Source organism: Catharus ustulatus, chromosome 2 (assembly GCF_009819885.2).
Source record: "Catharus ustulatus isolate bCatUst1 chromosome 2, bCatUst1.pri.v2, whole genome shotgun sequence".
Taxonomy (NCBI): Eukaryota; Metazoa; Chordata; class Aves; order Passeriformes; family Turdidae; genus Catharus; species Catharus ustulatus.
Genome location: NC_046222.1, coordinates 30,057,461 through 30,080,574, shown reverse-complemented (window position 1 = coordinate 30,080,574; position 23,114 = coordinate 30,057,461). Strand labels below are relative to the sequence as shown.

Below are 23,114 nucleotides of genomic sequence, written 5' to 3'. Positions count from 1 at the left end.
ACTAAAGAAGCATCAGAGATTCAACACAGATACGAGCCAGAGCTTTTTGTTGCTTAGGAAAAACATGGGCTCCTGTGTGGCATCACTAATTGTTAACTAATACACGCTGAGAAAAAATGGCACTAATTGATCTGTTGATATGGATGGAAATTATATAGATGTAGACAGTTTGCATTATTAACATAAGTAAAGCACTCTGTCCAGATTCCAGATTGCTTTCCTCTGACCTAAAACACATATTTAACACAAAGCAGCTACCTAAACCATACCTGGCTATCAAAAAAGATTTTCTGCCCGATAAGCTTAGTTCCCCAATAGTCTTCTTGCAAATAATTCTTTTTGTATTCAAGGATTTATTTCTTCTTCTTACATCTATTTTAATTTCATTTCATAGGCACCTAATAAGTCATATCTCATCCCAGTGCAGTACATGAATTTGCCACAACACTTCTGTGTAGTCTTATTCTTTATTTATTGATTGTGTTACATGACTGAATTGACAACAAAGATTCTCTATAACTGTCTCCATTAAAATTTAGTCTTCCTGAGATGGCTGTCTTGAACTCTCAGCATTTCTAAGCTTTGATTTTATGACCACTAGCAGGGCTTGCTTCCTGTCACTTGCCTCAAAAGAAGCACCCAGCTAGAACTGCTATTCTAAATCCCTCCACCTGCTTTGTAGTGGGCTGTCACTTCACCCATGGTGACAGCACTCACACCACAATGTACTCCAAAATACCGCATCACTTTTATTCATGGCATGGAACAGCCAAAGTGATTTATGCAGAGGACGGCTGCTAGTTGCAGAAATAACAAGGCCTGGCACAAGCCAAGTATACCTGCTGATCCATCTCTGTACCTAGGTAGCTAAATGCCTCTTCAGGATTAATATTTTGCTTCAGCTAATGAGTGTGACTACAACTGTGTGCATCTCAAGGCTCTAATTTTCATTTGCAGCAGAAAAATGCCTACTCTTTCAAGCCAATAATTGCATAAAGGAAGACTGTTAGCATAAGGAGATTGTTATTTTCTTTCTGGAAGAATCACAACTAACAGGGAAGTTAGTTAATCTTCATTTCCAATTACAAAAGCACAAACTTTAAATTCACTATGTGGCAAGCACAAAATCAGATTCATTTCCCCCTGTGTATTCTGAAGTATTCTGATTTGAGAATTCTAGCTTTCACACATGCAACGTGCAAAACACTTGTTTTGCATTTGTTTCCTCATAGTGAGGAGTTAATACAAAATGTCTGAGAGGGTTGCTTTTCTTTTTATTATTCCCACTTTCCTTGATCTGCCTTCATGAGCTTTTAACATCAACACACTGGTGAGAAAATCAAACATGCAAGCATCTGGATTTGTGGGGATGTGACCAGAAAGCATGGATTTTTTTTTTTTTTTTTTCATATTCAGTAAGCACTTTTTAAATCTCTGTCTAAGACATTCTTTGTTTTCCCTGAAGTCAGAGCTAGCCCAGGGAACAGTGGCAGAGTTCTCTGACGTCAGGCTCATTGTGTAGGGTGTGTTGTGGTGTTCTAGAATTTGATTCACAATTACACAGTGAATTCTTTTTAGCTCTACACTGACATCTTTACCTGAACAAGAGGGAAGATTGTCTGCAGTAGAAAAGTGACAGTGTTAGAAGACCCATCATACAGATACATTCTTTGTCCTATATAATTAATTTGTGCATTAATCATGGGAGGTAATGGAACTGATGCTGTGCCCACAAAAGCAGCAGTAAACAGGATTATTGAGCACCCACAGAAGAGCTATATATCTCTAAGAAATTCAGAGCTATAGATCAGTGGTTCAATGGTTGCAGCTGTGTAAGGAGTGAGATGCTCAGTGCTGGGCATTGCTATGGGTGGCATTTTCAAATGGTATGTAACACTGAAAAACCTCAGAGAGACTTTTTCCAGCTGTATCACCTTGTTAAAAGATACAGCCTCTTTGTATCAACTTTACGTGTAAAATTAAAGATTTATTTACAGGGGATTTAAACCTTGGACGAATCTTTTGCATAGCTCTCTAACATGAGCATTCTGCAGTAGTGGAGACTGGGAGTGTCACTGGTGTGGTTTGTGGCTTACTCACTGCAAGCAAATTGTCAGTACTGAAAGGCACCTGTGATGATAGGCAAGTCTTTGGAGCAGACAAGCCCCAGTCCCCTGAGGATTACCAAATACAGTAATTCTCAGGGAACTTCCAACAGCAGGGGTATTACCCCCCAAAATTAGGGCCAGGTTCCAAAGTCAAATACAATGATTGCACAAAGCACAGGAAATGTCTTTATTGGTGCTCCTCCTTCGTGAGAGGCTCTGAAGCAAGGAGAAGCAGCAAAGGCTGGGGTTGAAAATTATGTTCTGTTGGGCTGGGTCAGGCTGCCCCTGTTCTACAGCGGCCTGAGCCCCAAGCGAGCAGTGGGATAAAAATAAAATCCATGTGTAGCACTGGCAATCCAACAAAGCAATTCATGTGAATATTATTTTATATAAACCAGCTAATAGCGGTTGCCTTGCAGCCCAGTACAAGGAGAACAAGTCGCTTTTCTGAACGGTGGAGTCATCTGATGTTTGCTTTAATTTCTGGCAGATCGGGGCAGCGTGAGTCAGATGCTCTCACAGCTGGCTGGCGGGGGGAGGAGGCCAGCAGGGACCCTGACTCACCAGAGCCTCCGCATTCCTTCCCAAAATCCAGCTCAGCGACTGGAAGTGAAATCACGGGCTGGGGGTAGCTCTAAGGTTAGGAGAGGCGGGAGGAGCGGAGCGCTCCGTGCGGGTGGCAGGCAGCGAGCCCAGCCCAGGGCTCGTGAAAATCCCGACAGACGCGTCCGGCTGGCGACCGCCGGCGGGCACAGCGCTCGCCCCCTCGCCGGCGGCAGAACCCGGGGCCGCTGCCCCGGCAAGCCCCGGCCCCTGTTACCTCATTGCCACATTCCCCAGCGAGTGAGCTCAGCTGTGCTGCGGCCCCGCGCCTTTTATGGTCAAACAACTTTGCCTGGGCGAGGCTTTTTTCGCGAGTTGGGAGGAAGCGCCGGAGCTCGGCAGCTCCTCCGCCGCTCGCTGCCGCCGTCGCTGCTGCTGCTCCCGGCGGGCGGGCCGGGCCAGCCGAGCAGCCCGGCCTCGACAGCTCCAGCGCCGGGGGTGGCCTTCCGCCTTCCCCCACAGGTGAGTCTCTTGGCTCGGCTTGGCGACAAAGCCTTTGTTCTTCGCCCTGGGCGGCACGAAGGGGTGCGGGTTTCCTGCCGCTCCCTCCTGCACGGCTCTGCGCCTCGGACAGAGAGCCCTTCGCTTTCGGTGCTGGCTTAAGGGGGGTGCTTGAGCCTCCACAAAAGAAAAAGCAGGTTTGTGTGTGTGTGTGTGTGTGTGGTTGAGTTTTTTCACTCCCAGTGGAATGGAGACGACTCGGCGCTCCCGCACAGCCCCAGCAGCGGGGGAGAGGGAGGGGGTGCTGCCGGGCTGTGCTCGGGACAAGCTGTCTTTTGTGTGCGCATGGATGGCCGAGACACCTCGCGAGCCTTTTTCCAGATGTGCTCGAGAGAGGAATCGAGGGCCCTTTCTGCATGAAATTTGCCTAATTTATGAGTTTCTGTCTCCCTGGGAGTGCCTTGAGAAAGCGCTCGCAAAGTCGTAGAACTTTCCAACGTTTTAAATATATTTGCATAGCTTTTTGGAGTTTTTCCCGGTTTTTTTTCCCTCCCTTACATAGGGAGGAGGCAAGCCCAGCATCTGTGAGGGAAGTTAGTAGCTCCGCTTAGCCCCCTCCCCCAGCCCAGGTGCTTTAAGGCTTTACCTTGCAGCTTGCATAGCTGATAGACTTTGCTCTCTTTGAAGCTTTGTAACTTTGGGGCAGGCTGGGGAGAACTTTCTAGATGAAAAGCACCATAACTCTTGAATCCGTTTAATCTGTTCTTAATATTCTTTTTTTGTTGTTGTTTGTGGGGATTTTTTGTTTCGGTGGTGTTTCGGGTGGGTTGATGGTTTTATTTGGGGTTTTTGTTTGTTTGTTTTTTATTTTGGGGGGTTTTTTTTGCTTCCTCTGGTTCTTCCCAGTTGGGAGGAAGTTGGCTGATGGGGCAAGTTACACATATGATATTTGGAGTTATAGGGGCTCCCAGTGTGGTTGCTGCCAAACTGCTTTTATCACGGGAAGTGAAAAATGTCACTCGGCTGTCTGCTTCAGGTTCCTCCGCTTTTGCTACCCTAGGAAAGGGGCAGAGCTGTTGAGAGTGGTGTCATGGCACCAAAGAAGTGAAAAGTGTCTGGATGTATAACAGGTGGTGGACCCACCATGAGATCTTCTGGGAACTGACCTCTTGCTGAAGGTGTCCCTTGGTTCTATCCTACTTCCTCCTCTCAGAAAGAAACAGTGTATGAGATGACTTAGGTATCCTGACTGTGACCTTTGGGGCATCTTTCTTCATAGCTTCACTTGAGTCATCCTAAATGCTGTTACAGCAGGTAGGAGAATCTCTCCCCTCGGGGTAAATGTGAGTATGAGAAAGATTTGAGATTAGTTCTGTTGGCATGACACTCCCTCTCCCACAGCTCTCACAAACTGCGCCACAGGACCTCTGAGAGCTGTGTGTTTCTGGTTAGGCTTAGATGGCATTGGAGGGGATGACTCTGCAAGGCCAAGCCTTAGCCGGTTTGGTCTGTGTGTGGGTGGACTGATAACCAGAAGTGAGGATGAGCAGGGGCAGCTGCGGGATGGAGACAGCCCTGAGCACAAAGTGCCCAAAGTTCGACAGAGCATACCGGGAAATAGGCTGCTTTGGGTTAAGGGAGACAGCAGCTGCTGGGTGCAAAGCCAGTGAGTTTTTTTTGCGAGGCAGCCAACGTCCCTAGACTGTGTGTTGACTAACCCCGTGATTAGAAATGACATTGTCACTGTAGTATTTTGCTCATAGTGCTGTCAAATCTGGTAGAACTACTGCCAAGTGGTTCATTACACCCTAGTGAAATAGTGGAGCCTGAGGCAAAAGTCTCTAAAGAAAGGCTGAAGGTCTTTTTAACAGCTTCTGAAGCTCCGTGGGAACTGCAGAATGGAGGGAGTTGGTCAGTCCCTTCTGACTGGCAAGTCTGTTGACCCCTGAAAGTTTGGAGGAGTGAGGACAGACCTTGCTAATTACTCTTCTGCCTTGGCCCTTTCCCATTCTGAATACAGGGGTAATGCTCAGCACAGCCTTTTGGCTCCTGCTTATTGTTGCAGCCTCATTCTCCTTTTGCAACTCCCAGAAGAGTTGTCCAAGTATATGCATCTTATCAGCACTGCAAAAAGGGAAGGAAAAGTTCAGCAGCATGGACTTTGTTTTGTCTGTGTTGCCACACGCTTGTGACCTGGGGAATCTGAGACAGGTTGCTGCTATATTGTGCCACGCCGCACTGAGCCGTGGGAGCACTTAGAAGGAGGCATGGGGGTCTTACCAGCAGCCAGGGGTTAATCGGGGTGGGCGGATGTTTGTGGCACCAGGGCTGCCTGTGGCAGCAGCTGTTATTGTCCCTGGGAGAGGCCGGCAGTGCAGAGGGGCGCTGATTCGGACGTGCCAACGTGAAAAGCTGGCACGGAGCCCCGGTGCTGACGGCAGCCCTATTGTGCTGGGGTGTTAGGAGGGCTACGGGCATGCCAGGCTTTACAACAAAGCGTCTGGCAACGTGGAGGCTTCTAGCACGGGTGAGCTGGCTGGCCTGGATCGCAGGGATGCGCCTGTGCTCGGAGACGCGCCGTTCCCGGACAGCCGGCCCGGGCTGAGCCCCTCACGGCCCGCGGGGGGCGGCGGCATCCGGGGAGCGCTTCCTCCCTGGCGGGGGCGGAGCCGACCGGGGCGGGCAGGAGACGCAGGCTGGCATCGCCCGGCTCCGGGACAGCCTCTCCTGCCCTGCCGCGCGGGCTCCGGCGGCATGGAGGGGCCTGGAGGTAAAGGGTGGGGGTGCCGGGGAGAGCGGACGGTGCTGGCCCTGTCGCGAGCTGAGCTGGGGAGGAACTGGCTGGCGTTATCGGGGAAAGGGGGAAAGGAAACGCTGACTCCACTTCTGGGGGCGTCCTTTGGGGTGCAGGGGATCACCCCCTTTCTGGTCATCACAGGTGCAGGCTTCCAGTGCAGTGGAAATCTGGGTTTTCTCTGTTGTGGTGACCCCATTTATGGTTAATGCCATCCTGAGTTTGAAATGGTGAAGTGTGATGGCTCATTCGAGCTGTCTGCAGTTTCTGTTCTCCTTTTTTCCGTGCTGGACTTGTAAGTGCACTGCTCAGGCACTTCAGCCTCTGTCCTGAGTTAAATTCCTGTATCACTTTGTTTCACATATTCTTCTCCATTAATTTCCACTCTGGCCCAAGGATGACTTCATACAGGTTTCCTCCCTCTTCTCTCCTGCTAGGTGCTGAGAAGATGGCCTCCCCAGGTGCCCCAGGGACCCGTATGACATCCACAGTCAGCATCAACATTTCTACTCCTTCCTTCTACAACCCACAGAAGAAGTTTGCCCCTGTGGTTGCCCCTAAGCCCAAGGTGAACCCCTTCAAGGCTGGGGGTGCGTCAGAGTCATCGCTGCCCCCACCTCCTGGTCCTGGTGCTCAGTGTGCTCAGATAGGGAAGGTGGGGGAGATTCCATTGCCACCCACGTCCCTGCTGGCAGAAGGTAGGTGAAGCCTGGCATGGCTGATGTGAACATGCATTTCTGAATTCTCAGGGTGGGAGGTTTGTAGCTGGGCTGAATATGAGAACAGGGGCATAACTGCTCTAGGTGATGGATATTCTTGCTGTAGAGGCTAGCAGGTTCCATAACAAGATAAATGGACTGGAGAGAGATCTCAAAGTACATAGTGTATCCATTAGGCAAGGAGAGGGAAGGCTGTCCTGCACTGCACTGATGCTGGAGGAATGCGGTGGATTTTTCACAGTATTCCCTGGGTGCGTGGTTGTGTAATTGCAGTTGGTTTCTGGCTAGCTTGTCTGAGAGCAAGTATGTTGCAGAGAAGTTGACCCTTATAGTGATGAATTACGCTGTTCTCCTTCTTGTTAATTTGTCTCAGCTCAACTTGGTTATCTTTGTCCTTGTGGACTCTGCAGTTGCCATCTTTGATGCTGGAAAAGAGAAGGGAGAAATAATTGCATGAAAAAACGGTGGTAGCAACGATAAACAGGAAGTGAGATTTAGAGTTTAGTTTGTATGACTTATGCAGTTTTGTACTTTTTTCCTAGTGGTTTGGGTTGGGTTTTCCTGTGTAGAGTGACTTCTTGTTTCACTGTGGTTTTCTGATTTCTTTCTTTTTTTGTGTGGCCTTTTTTTTGTTTCCTGCAGTGGTAGAATGGGTTTTTTTGTTCCAGGTTTTGTTGCTTGGTTGGTTTTGTGTCCTTTAAGATGTAGGTTACTGGTTGTGTGACTCTGTAGTTTGAACTCATCATCAGCATGGGGCCACCAGGAATTTCTGTATGGGACCCTTTGCTAATCTTTGATACTGCCTATTTCCTCAAGACACTGTCAAGTAAAGAGTGTGCCTCAGTCGGGACACACATGTTCAGAGAATGCCAGCTGCTGGTTTAAATTTCTTTTCTTTCACTGTTTAGCAGAGACTGCAACACTGATGTTTTCCAGGATAGCATGCTAAGTTAGTGGGCAGCTGACCTGATGTTAGGAGGACTGGTCCTGTGCTTAGAGGACAAAAGTGATTAAGCCATTTTTCCAATGTCACAAGGACATGCTGATGCTTCTTTCTCCTAAAATTGTACCAGCTAACTCTAATGACCTATTTCTCGTATGTTGTTGGCTGGAATCTTGTGTCTGTGGAAACCAAGGTCCCATCTTAGGACTTGGCATTTTCTGCTGTAGTTGTCTGGATTAGGAATGTGTCTGTCAGAAGGTCTCAGACTGACACAAATATTATATGAAGTAGACAGATGGATGTTTAAAATACTTTTTTCAATATACATTGTGAGTGGAGCATTAGGTGTTACTTGCTCTGCTTCTCCTATCATTAATATGGGCATTATGGAGTAACTAGACACAAAAACTAGCAAAAGAACCATTTGTCATAAGCTGCTGTGTCATCATTGGGTAAGGGCTGCCAGCAAGACATCTGAAGTACAGATGGGCCACCAAAACTCAGTCATGGGAGAAATGTATCTGATTAGATCCTTCTCTGGTGCATATCTTCAGTCCTGTGCCTTTCTTACAGACTCTCCAAACAAAATGTAGTATGATACAGGGCTGTAGCAGTTGGACTCTGTCTTAAATGACAGGATGGCTAAGTTGTATTTAGTATTGATTATTCTGTAAATCTGGTCTAACAACTTGGTGGGGAAGTTTCTTGTCCTGTGAATAATTCATAAGGCTTTTAGTGCAACTGAAACTATGTGATAACAGAGTTTTGTTTCTTATGGTTTCAATAAACCAAAAGGCAAGTGTGTACAAGCTTGATCCCAAACTGTAATATCAAAGAAAAAAAAAATGCATAGTATTACTCCCTCCCCCCAGCAGAACTTCTGCAGCGCAAGAAGCCTTGGAAAAGGTGGTGCATACCAGGGCATTTATGCATTCCACAGGCTAATAAGATTTTGGTTTTCATTTTCTGAAAGGGCAGTATCTCTCTTGGGTTACAGATTGTAAGTCCTTATAAAGCCTGTTGACAACAGCTGTATATAAAGATGAGACAATTTGATTAGTGCTGTAAAAAGTTGCACTTGGAGTAGGTGGAGTGAAAAGCTTGGTCTTTTACCCTACTGCTCATTGGAGCTAGCTGGGAAGAGAGCTGGGTGTCTGGAAGAAGGCGTGTGGAAGTTACACCTTCTCATCTTCCAATGTTCTTTGCTACATAGTGAAGGGAAAAAGAGTGATATTTATTTGTCTGTGTTGTAAATAGAAAATGGTTGGTTTTGCCTGCTCTGCATCTTTGGCAAATATGAATAGGTGGAAGGAATGGGATTTTCCAGAAAACTGAGATGCTCTGGTACCTTTCAGCCTGCTTTAAAGGGTTTTGGAAAATTTCTCATGTCCTAAGGTATATTGGGTGTGAAGACATGCTAGCCTCAAAAGTCAAAGCTGGTTTTTACTCCACAGAAAAACAGGCATTTCGAAGAGTCTTCATGCACATAAGGGGTAATTGGTCCAGCTTGCTTTTTTTTTTTTTTGCTTGTTTCGTGTAGTGCTTACTATCTTGCTGTGAGATGCCAGCTTATTTTTGTGTAAAAATATAGGCTCTCCAGGGCCCTGGGTTGTCCACTGGCATTCCATGTCTGCTACTGTATGTTCAGTAATCTGAGCCAGTTACTGGCAAGGGAAGGGTATGCTGGGGACCAGGGAATAAGACAAGGAGTGGAAAAGAGCATAGCAAGACATGTTTCCCAAATATACAACAACTCTGCCCAGTGACTAATAACAGCAGCTACTGAGGAAAGATTAAATGATTATGAAAAGCTTTGGACAAGGTGAAAAACCGCCTGTGGAGTTCAGTTGTCCTTGATGAGTGCCGAGGTCCTGTGAGTACAGGGAAACCAATGTGCACTTGCTGCCCAGAAGGCCAGTAGAATCCTGGGCTGCATCAAAAAGGGTGTGACCCACACTGGGGAGGGACATTGCCTCTCTGCTCCACTCTTGTGAGACCCCACCTGGGATGGGGTCCTCAGCACAAGAAAGACGTGGACTCAGGGTGAATCCAGAAGAGACTACAAAGATGATCTGAGGGCAGGAGCACCTCTTTCAGGAAGACAGGCTGAGAGAGCTGAGGTTTGTCAGCCTAGAGAAGAGAAAGCTCTGGGGAGAACTCATTGTAGCCTTCTACTACCTAAGAGGACTATAAAAAAGAGGGAGATGGAGATTCTATGTGTTCAGATAGTAAAAGGACAAGGGTTTTAAACTGAAAGAGGGCTTGTCAGGAAGAAATTCTTTACTCGGAGGTGGTGAGGCACTGGAACAGATTGCCCAGAGAAGGAGATGCCCAGTTTCTGGAAGTGTTCAGGATCATGCTGTATGGGGTCCTGAGCATCCTGATCCTAGTGAGAGGCATCCTTGCCCATGGCAGTGAGGTTCGAACTAGATGTTTAAGGTCTCTTCCATCCCAAACCACTCTGTGATTCTGTGATCCTGCTTGCTGCAATACGTTCAAGAACTCTCCTGGCTAGCAGTAAGAAATGATCTGAAATAGCTTTTATTCTCATTCTTCCCTATAGACCTGCCACTGCCACCACCTCCTCCACCTGGGGAGGATGCAAGCTTCTCCTCAAACTGTGCATTTCCACCACCCCCACCACCCTTTGAAGAACCTTTTCCACCTGCTCCAGAAGAAGCTTTTCCTTCTCCTCCTTCGCCGCCGCCACCTCCTCCTCCTCCAATGTTCAATGAAGGTCCTGTAAGCAAGGTTCCTGCCCCACAGGTGAGTGAGGTCTAAGGAAGTGTGGTTTCTGTGTGATGCTCTGTGAGATGGGACAGCTTCTCGCTACTGTCTAAACTCAGCAGCAGGAAGCCTTGAGATCTGGGAGAGCAGGAAATGCTACCAGCCTGTGTAGCAGCATAGGTTAGGGTCAGCTGGCTGGGCTGCTGCTCTGTGGGGAAGGACCTGGGGTTCCTGGTGGACAGGGAGTTGAATTCAAGCCAGCAATGCGCCCTTGTGGTAGTAAAGGCCAGCCAACTACACACTGGACTGCACTTGGGAGAGGACAAGGACAGTGAATACTCCTCCCTTCTGTGCTAGTGAGGCTGCATCTTGGAGGACTCTCTGAGCCCTTCAGTATAATAACCCCTCTGGAATACTGAATGAGATGCAATCCAGTGGAAGGTCATAGCAGTCTTTGGGGGTTGGAGCAGAAGAGGCTGCCAATGCAGGGGTCTGACTGGAGTCTGCAGTACCTAAAGGAGGGCTGGAGAGAAGACAGATTCTTCTTACTCAGACACAACAAGAGATAATGGACAGAAGTTGTGGCAAGGGAAATTCCTCCTGGACAGAAGAAAGCCGTTTTCCACTCCAAGGGTGGCTTATTGCTGGCATGTGTGCCTAGAAAGACTGGGGAATCTGCATCATTGGGAATGTTGTGAAATTGTCTGGACAGGGCCCTGAGCAGCCTGGTGTTGCTTGGGAATTAGCCCTGCTGTGAGAAGAGTGTTGGACTACAGATGTCCAGATGTCTTTTCTCACCTAAATCTGTCTGAGAGCTTCCTTAGCCTGTGCATTTTCCTGCTATTTGTGGACCTTTGAGACTGTCCTGTTCATCCTCAACAAATTGTTACTGATTCAAAGCAAGGAGCAGATCTGTACCACAGCCCAAAATATCAAAATATGCTGTTGTAAGGGAATGATACACCCGTTTCTCTGACTGTTCCTGTAACATGCTCTGCTCCCTTTTTCCTCGTGGATGGCGGTGTAGGTACGTGGCAAGATGAGCAGCGTTGATCTTGAGATTGACTCACTGTCTGTAATGTTGGATGACATGGAGAAGAATGATCCCTTCAAATCCCGGGTGAGCTGTCCAGAATGTTGCAGGTAGAAGAAGAGATGACTGGTTTGCTGAAGAGGTAGTGGAGAAGGGTTCTACTGCAGATTAAGATGTCAGGATAAACCATAGCATGGAAGTGTTGGTGAAGAACTGGAAAGCACGGATCTTGCAGCTTGTCTTGCACTTGCTAAATATGTCAAGTGTGGAAACTCCTTGTATTCTGGGTCTGGGATAGCTGCTGGTTGACTCACTGCTATAGATAGCATATTTTCTCTTCCACCTTGCTGATACCTGCCTGTTTTTTCTCTGCTGCTTCTCTTTACAGATAACTGCAGGATCCACAGGTTCTCTGGAGAAACCATTGGCTCCAAAAGCCCCTGTGGAAATACCATCTGCACCCAAAGATACTCCTCATTCCTTTCCTTCCAAGTTCACACCAAAGCCAAGTGGAAGCTCATCTTTCAAGCCCTCTGGAGTGGATTTGAACCCCACCCCAACCCCATGGGCAGCCCCACAGCAACGCAAGGAGCTCCAGGCACCAGTCCCTCCACCCCCCTCTCTCCCTTCTGCTCAACCTATGCCTAAATTCACCCCATCTCTTGTTGCTGGCTCTCCTAAGTCTATGTCTAGATCAGGTGACAATGTTCCAGTGGCTCCCTCAAATTCTACAAGATATCCTACCTCCCTTCAGACTCAGTTCACAGCCCCTTCACCTTCAGGCCCCTCCTCTAGACCACAGCCCCCCAATTTCACCTATGCCCAGCAGAGGGAAAGACCCCAAGTGCAGGAGAAGCCGCGCCCAACAGAGCAACCTGCTGCTGCAAAAGACACGGTAAGTGAAAGAGCAAGAGCCATGGGACTTGTATCTTTGGACAGGCACATTGGGAGTGAAGTTGGGAGGATGAGGGCAAATCCTGCCCCAGGTTATGGGAGGCTGCTACCAATCTGAAAGAGAGATGTAACTGTAGAGATAGTGGTGGAGAACTTCATGTAAAGGTGGAAATAATCAAGCACAGTGGATGGCAGATTGTTCCTAGAGATGAACAGAGAGGACCTGTAAAGGCAAGAGAAATAGGTTTATTAGGGACAGGGTGGGAGGGAGTCTGTCCTTTGGGATTTAATTGTTTCCTCTTGCTGCAGCATAGACCCACAGGTTCCGGTGCAGATCCACCTCGGGGGAATTCCTGTCTGACAATGAAGGAGGTAGAAGAGCTGGAGAAGTTGACCCAGAAACTAATGAAGGACATGGAGCATCCACCCCCAGCAGAGGCTGCAACTTCTGGTGCGTGCCCTCAGTGGACAGCAGTAGGATTAAGACTGATGAGTTTTCATCTCTCCTGATCCCTTTCCTCATCCATTGACAGAGCTTTGTGGCTTCTGCCGGAAACCCCTGTCGCGAACTCAGCCAGCTGTGAGGGCCCTGGACCGCCTCTTCCACGTGGAATGCTTCACCTGCTTCAAATGTGAGAAGCAGCTGCAGGGGCAGCAGTTCTACAATGTGGATGAGAAGCCCTTTTGTGAGGACTGCTATGCTGTGAGTCACTGGGGTGAAAGCTGCTGGAGAGAGCTGAGCTCACTGTGGTTGTTCTCTCTTGCTTTCCCTTCCTTCTTTCATCAATGCTTTCTGTGGTGTAGCCTCACAGGGATGGGAGCTTGGATTCATGTGTCTTACTTGTTTTCTTTGGGCTCAGAGCACCTTGGAAAAGTGCAGTGTCTGCAAGCAGACCATCACAGACCGGATGCTGAAGGCCACTGGTAACTCATACCATCCCCAATGCTTCACCTGTGTGATGTGCCATACCCCCCTGGAGGGGACCTCTTTTATTGTGGACCAGTCCAACCAGCCTCACTGTGTGGATGACTACCACAGGTATGGAGAGAGCAGAGCATGTGCATGTGGTGTATGAGTGAAGGCAGATTCCCTCACATCTGCTTCTTTTTGCTGCAGTATGGGGTTGGGTTGCCCATGTCATCTGTCTGACATGAAGTTAAAGATGAGTCAGCAAAGTATTAAGGTGCCTTTCCGCCTAAACACTTATTAATTCCTCTGCTGCTAATGCCATTGAACAGCACTGAGAAGCCTGCCTTGAATGTCAGCACAGTGGTCACGGTCTCCTCTATGGTTCTGTGTTGCAGGAAGTATGCTCCACGCTGCTCAGTCTGTGGGGAACCTATCATGCCAGAGCCTGGAAAGGATGAGACAGTGCGTGTTGTTGCACTGGAGAAAAATTTCCACATGAAGTGTTACAAGTGTGAGGTAAGCCTGGTAGCCCCACTCCTCTCATGTCTCCTGTGCCCATCACCAGCAACTGGGCACCTTTGGTCTATGCTGACCAAACACTGAAGTTGTTTTGAATGAATCTGGAGTGTTTTTGAAGCATGTTCAGAAAAAGATTACACATTCACAGACATGAACACAGAGACTGTGCAAGGCTATTGCATTGTCTAATACCCCAACACATCAGCTTGTGTATAGGAGGGGAACTTGCTGGGTAAGCAAGTTCCTCAAAGCAGCATCTCCCATTAGCAGCACCAGGGATGGAGCAGTGGGCTGTGAGCAATTATCCTGACCCTGTGGGGCATTTCTTACATCCTTGAATGCCTTCACCCTGTTCTTGGCTGTAATTGAGCTCCCTCCCTCTTCTTTTCTATTCAGGACTGTGGGAAGCCCTTGTCCATTGAAGCAGACGAGAATGGGTGCTTTCCTCTGGATGGGCACGTGCTGTGTATCAAGTGTCACACTGTCCGTGCAAAAACAGCGCACTGAGGAGCTCAGGGGGCATTCCCTCCAGCACTCAATACTCCTCCCCTCCCTGCTGTTGTCCTACCCCTCTGCCTGACAAGGCAGACTGCTACCGATGGAGACTATGCCAGCGCAGTTTTTTACTCATGTAGGATTCGCTGCTCCTAGACTTCACTCTGCAACCCACCAAGAAAGGTCCTCTTCTCCTGTCACCGTTTCCTGGCCACAGTGTATTCCAGGCTGGGTGCTGTGATCAAGGTGAATGCACAATCGCTGTTCCCTCAAGACTCTGAAGGAGAACTATCAGACCTCTGCCACCACCTGGTGGAAGAAGCAAGAAAGAGCCTGGTGGCAGGTGCTGGGAAGGGCTGAGAGCATTCTTCAGTTCCATGGAGCCAAGAATGATTGGACTTGAGAAGGTGGAAGCCTGCATCTCGGCACCACTTCTGTATTTTTATGTCTTGTGGCACCTCACTATCTGGATGTCTTCCTCTGCCTGCTCCCTCACCTGGGTTAGAGTGTGGAGGCAGAAAGTAGTAGGAGTCTGTTACTGTTGCTGGAAAAAGCTAACCTGCTATAGCTTTTCTGTCTCTAATTGATTTTACTGATTTACTGTCCTGTCATCTTTTTCCTTAGCCAGATTACACTGGCAGTGTTTGAAATACTACTCTGTTTCTGAGTTTTGAAACTTTTTTTTTTTTTTAAATAACTTTTCCCTTCCCAAAATGATTTGTTTCCCAGTGCGGTTTCTGGGCAGCCAGGCTGGGAACCAGAGTAGCAAAGCAGTCCAAAGAATGCATGTTTACAAATAAAGACTGTCATAAGGATGGGCAGCACATGATGAGGAGGCATCTCAGAGCGTGGATGAGGATTCAGCAGCCTGAGGAATGTCTCCTGTTCCAGTATGGTTTCTTTCACTGCTGTCAGTGAAAGCTGCGGTGAAATTGCAATGTACTGTCTGGCTCCAAGTGTTACTGCACTGAGCCCCATTTCCTGGACTAGAAACTGTCTCAAACTGAACAAACCTTTTGAATAACAACACTGTCCAACCACTGTTTGCATTCAATAAAATGTGTGGGTTTTTTCCATTAACCTGTGTCTGCTGTATTTGTTCAACCACCCCTGAGAGTTGCTGTCTTTGGCAGTAGAACTGCCTTGTATAGCTTTTTTATATATTGCCAAATGTATGCAAAGCTATTCCACCCAGCCTCAAGAGATCAGGAGTCTGAACATGGCCTTTTTCTTTCCACCTCAGTCTCCTTTCCAGACTTGTACAGTAATTTCACGAATACAAGCCGCACTGAGTATAAACCGCATCTCTGGGTGTTGGCAAACATTTTGGTTTTTGTCCATAAATAAGCCGCACCCAAGTATAAGCCGCCCTGTTGTTCGCAGCGAGGACCCACGTGCAACAAAGTTGCCAATTAGTAACAGAACCGTGGCAGGGCGGGGTTTACTGGCTGAGCTAAGGCTGTGCAGGCTCGGCCCGCTCAGGGCTGCCGACGGGGCTAGGTGCCCCAGCTCGGCGCTGCCGCTCAGCGGGGCCGGCTGCTGCTGCCACTGGGCTCGGTCACCCCGGCCTGGTGCTGCCCCGCGGTGGCAGGCAGGGATGGAGCCCTCCTTGCTCCTACGGCAGCAGCCATGGGTGGGGACAGAGCTTCCCTGCGCCCGTGGTGGCAGGCGGGGAATGAGTTTCCCGCTCCTGCCGTGGCGGCGGCGGGCCAGGATGGAGCCTGCCTGCTCCTGCCACGGCAGGCGGGGACGGAGCACCCCGCCTCCTCCCCGAGCCGTGGCAATGGCGGCGTGGGGCCCCCCCGTCTCTCCCCCGGGCTGTGGCAGAGGAGGGAAGGAGAGAGCTCTCCCGCCTCTCTCCCCACCCCCCTTGCTGCCTGCAGGGTGCCAGGCTCCACCCATGGCGTAACAGAGTAACAATTTGTAACAATCGCGAAATGCCGGCTTTGCAGCTGCGCGGCTCGGCACTCTGGTTGGCACTTCTGAGGTTGTAAATGTCAGAAAATTATTCACATATTAGCCGCTCCTGAGTATTAGCTGCATTTCTGGTTTGGAAGCCAAATCTTAGTCAAAATGGTGCGGCTTGTATTCGTGAAATTACTGTATTTTTCTGTGCCTGAAAAGCAGTGGAAGACTGCAGTATATTGTAGTCCAATTCACATATCACTCAGAGGTGGGTACTCCAGTGAGATGGAGGTAGATTGTAATAAAAGTGCACACTTTGCCCATGACTCTTGCTTCTCAGTAAGTGTGTTTGATGCTTATGGTTCTAAGCAAGCATGATACTGTGATGGTTGCTGCAGGTGAAACTCCTCTTCATGGTAAGCACCAATGTTTCTGCACTTCAGAGATGTGAAACCTACTCTTGATCTCTTGCCAGTTTGGGGAAAATCTTTGTTGACTCCTTGCAAATTGATCAGTAAAGGGCTCGAAATTTTCTATAGATTGAGTGGACAATAAACACTTACTTTTTTCTTACTGTAGTTGTTGCTAGTTTGCAGGCATTTTGAGTTGTGAGAGGTTGTTTCTAGACCATCTTATTAAATGCTTGTGCCCACAAACACCAAGAAGGGCAGAGAAGAGCAGTGCTGGAGTAGAGAAGCACTAATTCTTCTTCTCCCAGAGCTATCAGAGCACCATAGCCTTGGTGTCTGGGTAAGAGACCCATCTAGTGGCATCAAGGGGAAGGGATTACCTTGTGGGATAAAGGGAGGTTTCCCCTCTGAGCGGCATGGGATGGTGTGTACAGGGGAAATCAAAGGCAAGGAAACAGGAGTGATCAAGGATGGGAAGCACCATGGGAAAACCTGACAGGAAAAGGGCACAGAAGGATGCTGCATAGTAGCGCTTTTTTTTTTTTTTTGGTTCCCTGTGCATGGAATCTGTTCTGTGCAAATGCCAGCAACTGGGCAGACCTGAGTGCATGCATAGTGTGTTGGTGTGTATGTCCTTGTGCAGATGTGTGTGAGCCAGCTGCTCTGCTTAAGGTCCCAGAAGCCACTCTTGGGTCTGAAGGACAGGTGAAAGAGAAGAGTTTGCATCTGTGTGTGAGGACACTTGGGAGACCAGGGAATCCAGGAGCCAGCTGTTGGGTAGAGCCAATGCCTAAGGCTAACTCCTGGAGGGCTCCAGGGTGTGTGTGTGCATGTCTGCATGCCCCACCATTGCAGCAGGGCTGCAGGCCTGGAGGATTTGTGTATCTTGGTGCTAGCAACTGAGGAGAGCAGCTCAGGCTCCAGGGCGTGGAGCCAGCTGCAGGATGGCTGGTCTTGGGCACTAGAGGGATCTATTGTGTACATGTATGTATGTGTTTCCCTCTAACAGGTTCATCCTGATCAGCCAGAGCTGGGAAGAGGATTAGGTTCTTTGTGCTGTGCTTGCATGTCTGCTCTGCTCTCTGCCTCCGGCCAGTCGTGTACAGTGTGTGTGCGTTCATATACATGCACACATTATATACTTGGGGATTTTCTGGGCATGAGTGCCTATTGGGAATACATGCTCAGGCTTGCTACTGGCTGTACCCTGAGGACATGGAACTGAACAGCCTCTTCTCTACCAGGCCAGCTGATTCAGCAGCTCCTAACATTTGGAGAGGACCTCCCTTCTCAGAGCAGGGTCAACCAGAGCAGGTTGCTTTTTAATACCTTAAAGGATGAGACCTGCATAATCTGTTTCAGCTTTAACAACTCTCATTCCCAAGGTTTTTTTCTCACCTTCAAAACGGAATTTATTGCATTTTGGTGTGGTTTCACTGCTGCTTCTTTCACGGGATACCACTGAGAATATCTGGCTCCTTTTTCACTCCCATCAGGTATTTATACACAATGATAAAAGCCACTCAAACATTCTCTTGTTGAGGCTGAACAGCCTCCATCTCTCTCAGCCTCTCCCTGTATGTCAGATGCTCTAATCCCTTCAGAACCACTGTGGACTGTCACTGGACTTGCTCCATTATGTTTATATCCTTCTTTGTACTGGGGACCCCAGAATTGGATACAACACTTCAGGTGTCTGACCAAAGCTTCAATAAAGAGGAATAATTGCTTCCTTCCATTTACTGGTGATGAATTTGCATAAATGCATCCCAGGTACTGTTGTATTCTTTTGCTAAAGGGCTCAGATGCAACTTTCTGTTCACAATGACCTGCAAATCCTTTCCTGTAAAGCTGCCTTCCAATCCCCAGCTTGTACTGGCACTTGAGACTATTCCTCCCCAGTCATGAGGCTCTGCCTTTCCCTTGGTTCAACTTCCTGAAGCTCCTCTCTTCTCATTTCTCCCCCTATTAAGGTCCCTCTGCATGGCAGCAAGTATCTGATGTATCAGCCACTCCCACTTCTCTATCACCTGCAGTGACAGGCCAAAGTTTACATGTGGATCTTGTGTCAACTTCATCAGGGCTTATCTGCTAGCTTGGGTATCTGCCAGGTAGCAACTTTACCAGTTATCTGTACTTCATGTTAAAGACATCTGTTACAAAGACTGATGTACTAAAAACTCAGAGCTTTGCTTTTCATCTTTCTCTCTTGCTATAGTGGCACTGACTTGAGTAGCTATGGTCTGAATAGAAACCAACCTTCTTACATCAGGTTGCAGTTCTTTAGATCTCTGCTTCTTAGCCCTCCTGTCATCTATGGTTTAGCAAGGCCTTCCCAGAAGCAGCAGCGTTAATTTATAACCTTAAGACTTTAGAGCATTATACAGTTATGGAAACACTATTAGCTCTAGCAAGTCACATTGCTCAATGTATAGCACTCACCTTCACCAACCTAGACTTGAAAAATAAATCTTGAGATAGCTACTCTTCCCAAGTGGGAGAAAGTCTTAGGAACATCAGTGAGAATTCCTCTTTCTCCTGGACAGTCTAGTCTGCAGAAGAAAGAAATACTACTCACATGTATTTAATCAAACACAGCAGTAGGTGCAAATATTTATGATTTAGGAATAATCACAGGATCTGTAGAACAATGGACTTGGGTGTTAGATAGGCGCATAAATGGGTTGAAAGAAAAAAATCTAAAGTGACCAGCTGCAAAGGTATCCTTTAATCCTAATGCAATTGCACTTCCATGTTTCATCAGCAGTTACATGGACAAAGACCATTGGCTGAAACAACTAAAAATGGATGTAAGACCCTGCTGGGACTTATGATATGCTAAAGGTCTCAATCACATTTGAAATAAGCCAAAGAATTCCAACACAGCCTGCTCTGCCACAGGTTTATTTACAAAGTATTATTTACAGACTATAACTGTCTTGAGATCTGATAAATAATAACATTTCCTCCACAGAGAAGGAGTAAGACAGACCACCTACACATTTTTCTGTTACAAATACCCTATTCCAGCCAAACAAAACTACTGTCTCTTTTTAAAAGGGAAAAATGAATATGCAAAGGGTTTTCTGTCCACGGCATAAGAAAAGGTATTAAGCAATTTGGAGAGATGTAAATCTTCCCTCTGAAGTGTGCATGTGCAAAACAGCAACATGCTGAGGTGATGTGATCACACAAGTTACAGCAGAGTGTTCTTCTACTCCCAGTTTCACCTCCAAAGAAAGAAGCACACCACAGGGTAGTGTTCACAGCAAGAATAGCTGCATTAAAAAATATATACCTTACCAGCAACCTTGTGAAGGACTGAATAGTTTGTTCCTGATGGAAAATAAAAAAGACAGAAGGGTGCTGAAGTGAGAAGGAATGTATGCCAAGGACTGAATGAGCCCTGTCTACCTGTCTGTATTCTTGTGCCTGCTCCCTGAATGTTCCAGTCTATCTGGAACCCTCATCTCCAATCTTAAAACGTTATCCCACCCTCCACCCACTTTGTATTCCATGTGATATACTGAGGGTCTGAAGCTCCAGTATGTGGACTACAGGGCCTACTTAGTGCTGCACAAAGTGGACCGCAGAAGACAGAATAGCTTCTAAGACCAGTGCTCTGAAACGTACTGATGGCTGCTGTAGAGCTAAAGCAAGGGGGAACAGAAATGAGAGCAGATGGTGTTGCCTCATGAGCTTTTTCAGTTCTGGTTGTTTTGCTTTGTTTGTCCAGTCACTCATTTGGAAGCAATTGCCATAGGAATTATTCCAAGTGATATCTGGTAAGGATGGGCATTTTTCAAGCTTAAGAATGCAACAACTGATCACTCCTTAAATCCTTGGATGCTGCACAAGATCCTCTTCTGGTGGCCTGGAAGTGACACTCCCATCTGTTTCAAGTCCCTGAAGGAAATGGGAAAAGAAAGGAAAAAAAGAATTGCTATTCTTGTTCCTTAGGGATGAGGGTGTGGGTAAGGGCAGAAACAGTTACCAAGCATTAGTTCAGAAAGCTTCCTTTCCCTCACTGCCTCCTAATACACTGCCTTTTCTCAAGAGGGAAGAAATTTCAAGATATTCCTGCCCTTCCCTGGCTACCTCTGCCTACCCAGTCAACTGACCTCTTCTACCTCGTGGCTAGGCCTGTGCTCCCAGTAAATCAGGACTTATGATTAAATCATCTTGTGATAGGAGCCACATCTCAACCCTTCAGCAGGTCTGTGTCTGCTCATTTGTTTCATGTAACTGCCCTGGTTGGAGCTGGCTGAATATCCCTGACAAAATATCACAGCTGTGCTCTGAGTCCTTCTGAGGAGCCCAGAAAGATTTGCTCTGTGACATAACAGTGCCTGGCTGATGGAGTTAGGGGGATATCATTAGTCTATATGGGGTTTGTGGCAAGGAAATTATCTTACAAAGTCCTACAAGGGTGGGGAGACAGTCAGGTTAGAGATCTGTTTGCCATCTATTCTTTTCCCCTTGCTGTTTGTGACTGATGTGAGTTCAGAGCAGCTGAAAATCCCCGAAGAGCCTCAAGCATGGACATGGCTAGCTCGGGAATTACAGTAATTTCACGACTATAAGGCGCACCCTTATGACTAAAATTTTTCCCTAAACCCGGAAGTGCGCCTTATAGTCCGGTGCGCCTTATCTGATCTACAAAGTTGCAAAATTTTCCACCCCGGAAGTGAGAGCCGCGAGGGGGGGCGGCGCCGCGGGAGCGCCGAGTAGCCATGGTGGGGCAGCCACGGGCAGTCCCAGGCACAGGGAGCAGCGTGGACTGGAAGGCAGAGGGCGGCCCCGGGCAGCCCCAGGCATGGGGAGCAGCGCGGGCTGGAAGGCGGGGCGTGGCCCCGGCGGCTCCGGGCACAGGGAGCAGCGTGGACTGGAAGGCGGGGCGTGGCCCCGGGCAGCCCCGGGCACAGGGAGCAGTGCGGGCTGGAAGGCGGGGGACGGCCCCCGGCGGCTCCGGGCACAGGGAGCAGCGTGGACTGGAAGGCGGGGCGTGGCCCCGGGCAGCCGCAGGCACAGGGAGCAGCGTGGACTGGAAGGCGGGGCGTGGCCCCGGGCAGCCCCGGGCACGGGGAGCAGTGCGGGCTGGAAGGCGGGGGACGGCCCCCGGCGGCTCCGGGCACAGGGAGCAGCGTGGACTGGAAGGCGGGGCGTGGCCCCGGGCAGCCCCGGGCACGGGGAGCAGTGCGTACTGGAAGGCGGGGGACGGCCCCCGGCGGCTCCGGGCACAGGGAGCAGCGTGGACTGAAAGGCGGGGCGTGGCCCCGGGCAGCCCCAGGCACAGGGAGCAGCGTGGACTGGAAGGCGGGGCGTGGCCCCGGGCAGCCCCGGGCACGGGGAGCAGCGTGGACTGGAAGGCGGGGCGTGGCCCCGGGCAGCCCCTGGCACGGGGAGCAGCGTGGACTGGAAGGCGGGGCGTGGCCCCGGGCAGCCCCGGGCACGGGGAGCAGCGTGGACTGGAAGGCGGGGCGTGGCCCCGGGCAGCCCCGGGCACAGGGAGCAGCGTGGGCTGGAAGGCGGGGCGTGGCCCCGGCGGCTCCGGGCACAGGGAGCAGCGTGGACTGGAAGGCGGGGCGTGGCCCCGGGCAGCCCCAGGCACAGGGAGCAGCGTGGACTGGAAGGCGGACCGTGGCCCCGGGCAGCCCCGGGCACGGGGAGCAGCGTGGACTGGAAGGCGGGGCGTGGCCCCGGGCAGCCCCGGGCACGGGGAGCAGCGTGGACTGGAAGGCGGGGCGTGGCCCCGGGCAGCCCCAGGCACAGGGAGCAGCGTGGGCTGGAAGGCGGGGCGTGGCCCCGGCGGCTCCGGGCACAGGGAGCAGCGTGGACTGGAAGGCGGGGCGTGGCCCCGGGCAGCCCCGGGCACGGGGAGCAGTGCGGGCTGGAAGGCGGGGGACGGCCCCCGGCGGCTCCGGGCACAGGGAGCAGCGTGGACTGGAAGGCGGGGCGTGGCCCCGGGCAGCCCCAGGCACAGGGAGCAGCGTGGACTGGAAGGCGGACCGTGGCCCCGGGCAGCCCCGGGCACGGGGAGCAGCGTGGACTGGAAGGCGGGGCGTGGCCCCGGGCAGCCCCGGGCACGGGGAGCAGCGTGGACTGGAAGGCGGGGCGTGGCCCCGGGCAGCCCCAGGCACAGGGAGCAGCGTGGGCTGGAAGGCGGGGCGGGGCCCCGGCGGCTCCGGGCACAGGGAGCAGCGTGGACTGGAAGGCGGGGCGTGGCCCCGGGCAGCCCCGGGCACGGGGAGCAGTGCGGGCTGGAAGGCGGGGGACGGCCCCCGGCGGCTCCGGGCACAGGGAGCAGCGTGGACTGGAAGGCGGGGCGTGGCCCCGGGCAGCCCCAGGCACAGGGAGCAGCGTGGACTGGAAGGCGGACCGTGGCCCCGGGCAGCCCCGGGCACGGGGAGCAGCGTGGACTGGAAGGCGGGGCGTGGCCCCGGGCAGCCCCGGGCACGGGGAGCAGCGTGGACTGGAAGGCGGGGCGTGGCCCCGGGCAGCCCCAGGCACAGGGAGCAGCGTGGGCTGGAAGGCGGGGCGTGGCCCCGGCGGCTCCGGGCACAGGGAGCAGCGTGGACTGGAAGGCGGGGCGTGGCCCCGGGCAGCCCCGGGC

General features: G+C 50.4%; 2 protein-coding genes across 7 annotated transcripts in view; one reads left to right on the top strand and one right to left on the bottom strand.

Moving 5' to 3' along the window:
- Window positions 1-15,266, top strand: part of ZYX (zyxin) — a 29,772-nt gene extending 14,506 nt beyond the window's left edge. For 2 of the 6 annotated variants that reach the window (XM_042780124.1, XM_042780122.1), the window contains exons 2-10: window positions 6,384-6,644; window positions 10,172-10,374; window positions 11,363-11,455; window positions 11,757-12,263; window positions 12,572-12,713; window positions 12,796-12,965; window positions 13,123-13,301; window positions 13,568-13,688; window positions 14,088-15,266. In XM_042780124.1, coding sequence (XP_042636058.1) covers window positions 6,395-6,644; window positions 10,172-10,374; window positions 11,363-11,455; window positions 11,757-12,263; window positions 12,572-12,713; window positions 12,796-12,965; window positions 13,123-13,301; window positions 13,568-13,688; window positions 14,088-14,198 — 1,776 coding nt within the window. In that variant the 5' untranslated portion in view covers window positions 6,384-6,394 and the 3' untranslated portion in view covers window positions 14,199-15,266. Of the gene's footprint in view, window positions 1-2,865; window positions 3,174-5,039; window positions 5,680-5,817; window positions 5,923-6,383; window positions 6,645-10,171; window positions 10,375-11,362; window positions 11,456-11,756; window positions 12,264-12,571; window positions 12,714-12,795; window positions 12,966-13,122; window positions 13,302-13,567; window positions 13,689-14,087 lie in introns of those variants that run through there. The other 4 variants (XM_042780126.1, XM_042780123.1, XM_042780121.1 and 1 more) reach the window with 4 other exon arrangements.
- Window positions 15,267-19,389: 4,123 nt separating this feature from the next.
- The window catches only part of EPHA1 (EPH receptor A1), a 39,954-nt gene continuing 36,229 nt past the window's right edge, over window positions 19,390-23,114 (bottom strand). Inside the window, exon 18 of the mRNA XM_033053430.1 lies at window positions 19,390-20,407. Within this exon, the coding sequence (XP_032909321.1) occupies window positions 20,329-20,407 (79 nt within the window). The 3' untranslated portion in view covers window positions 19,390-20,328. The remainder of the gene's footprint in view (window positions 20,408-23,114) is intronic.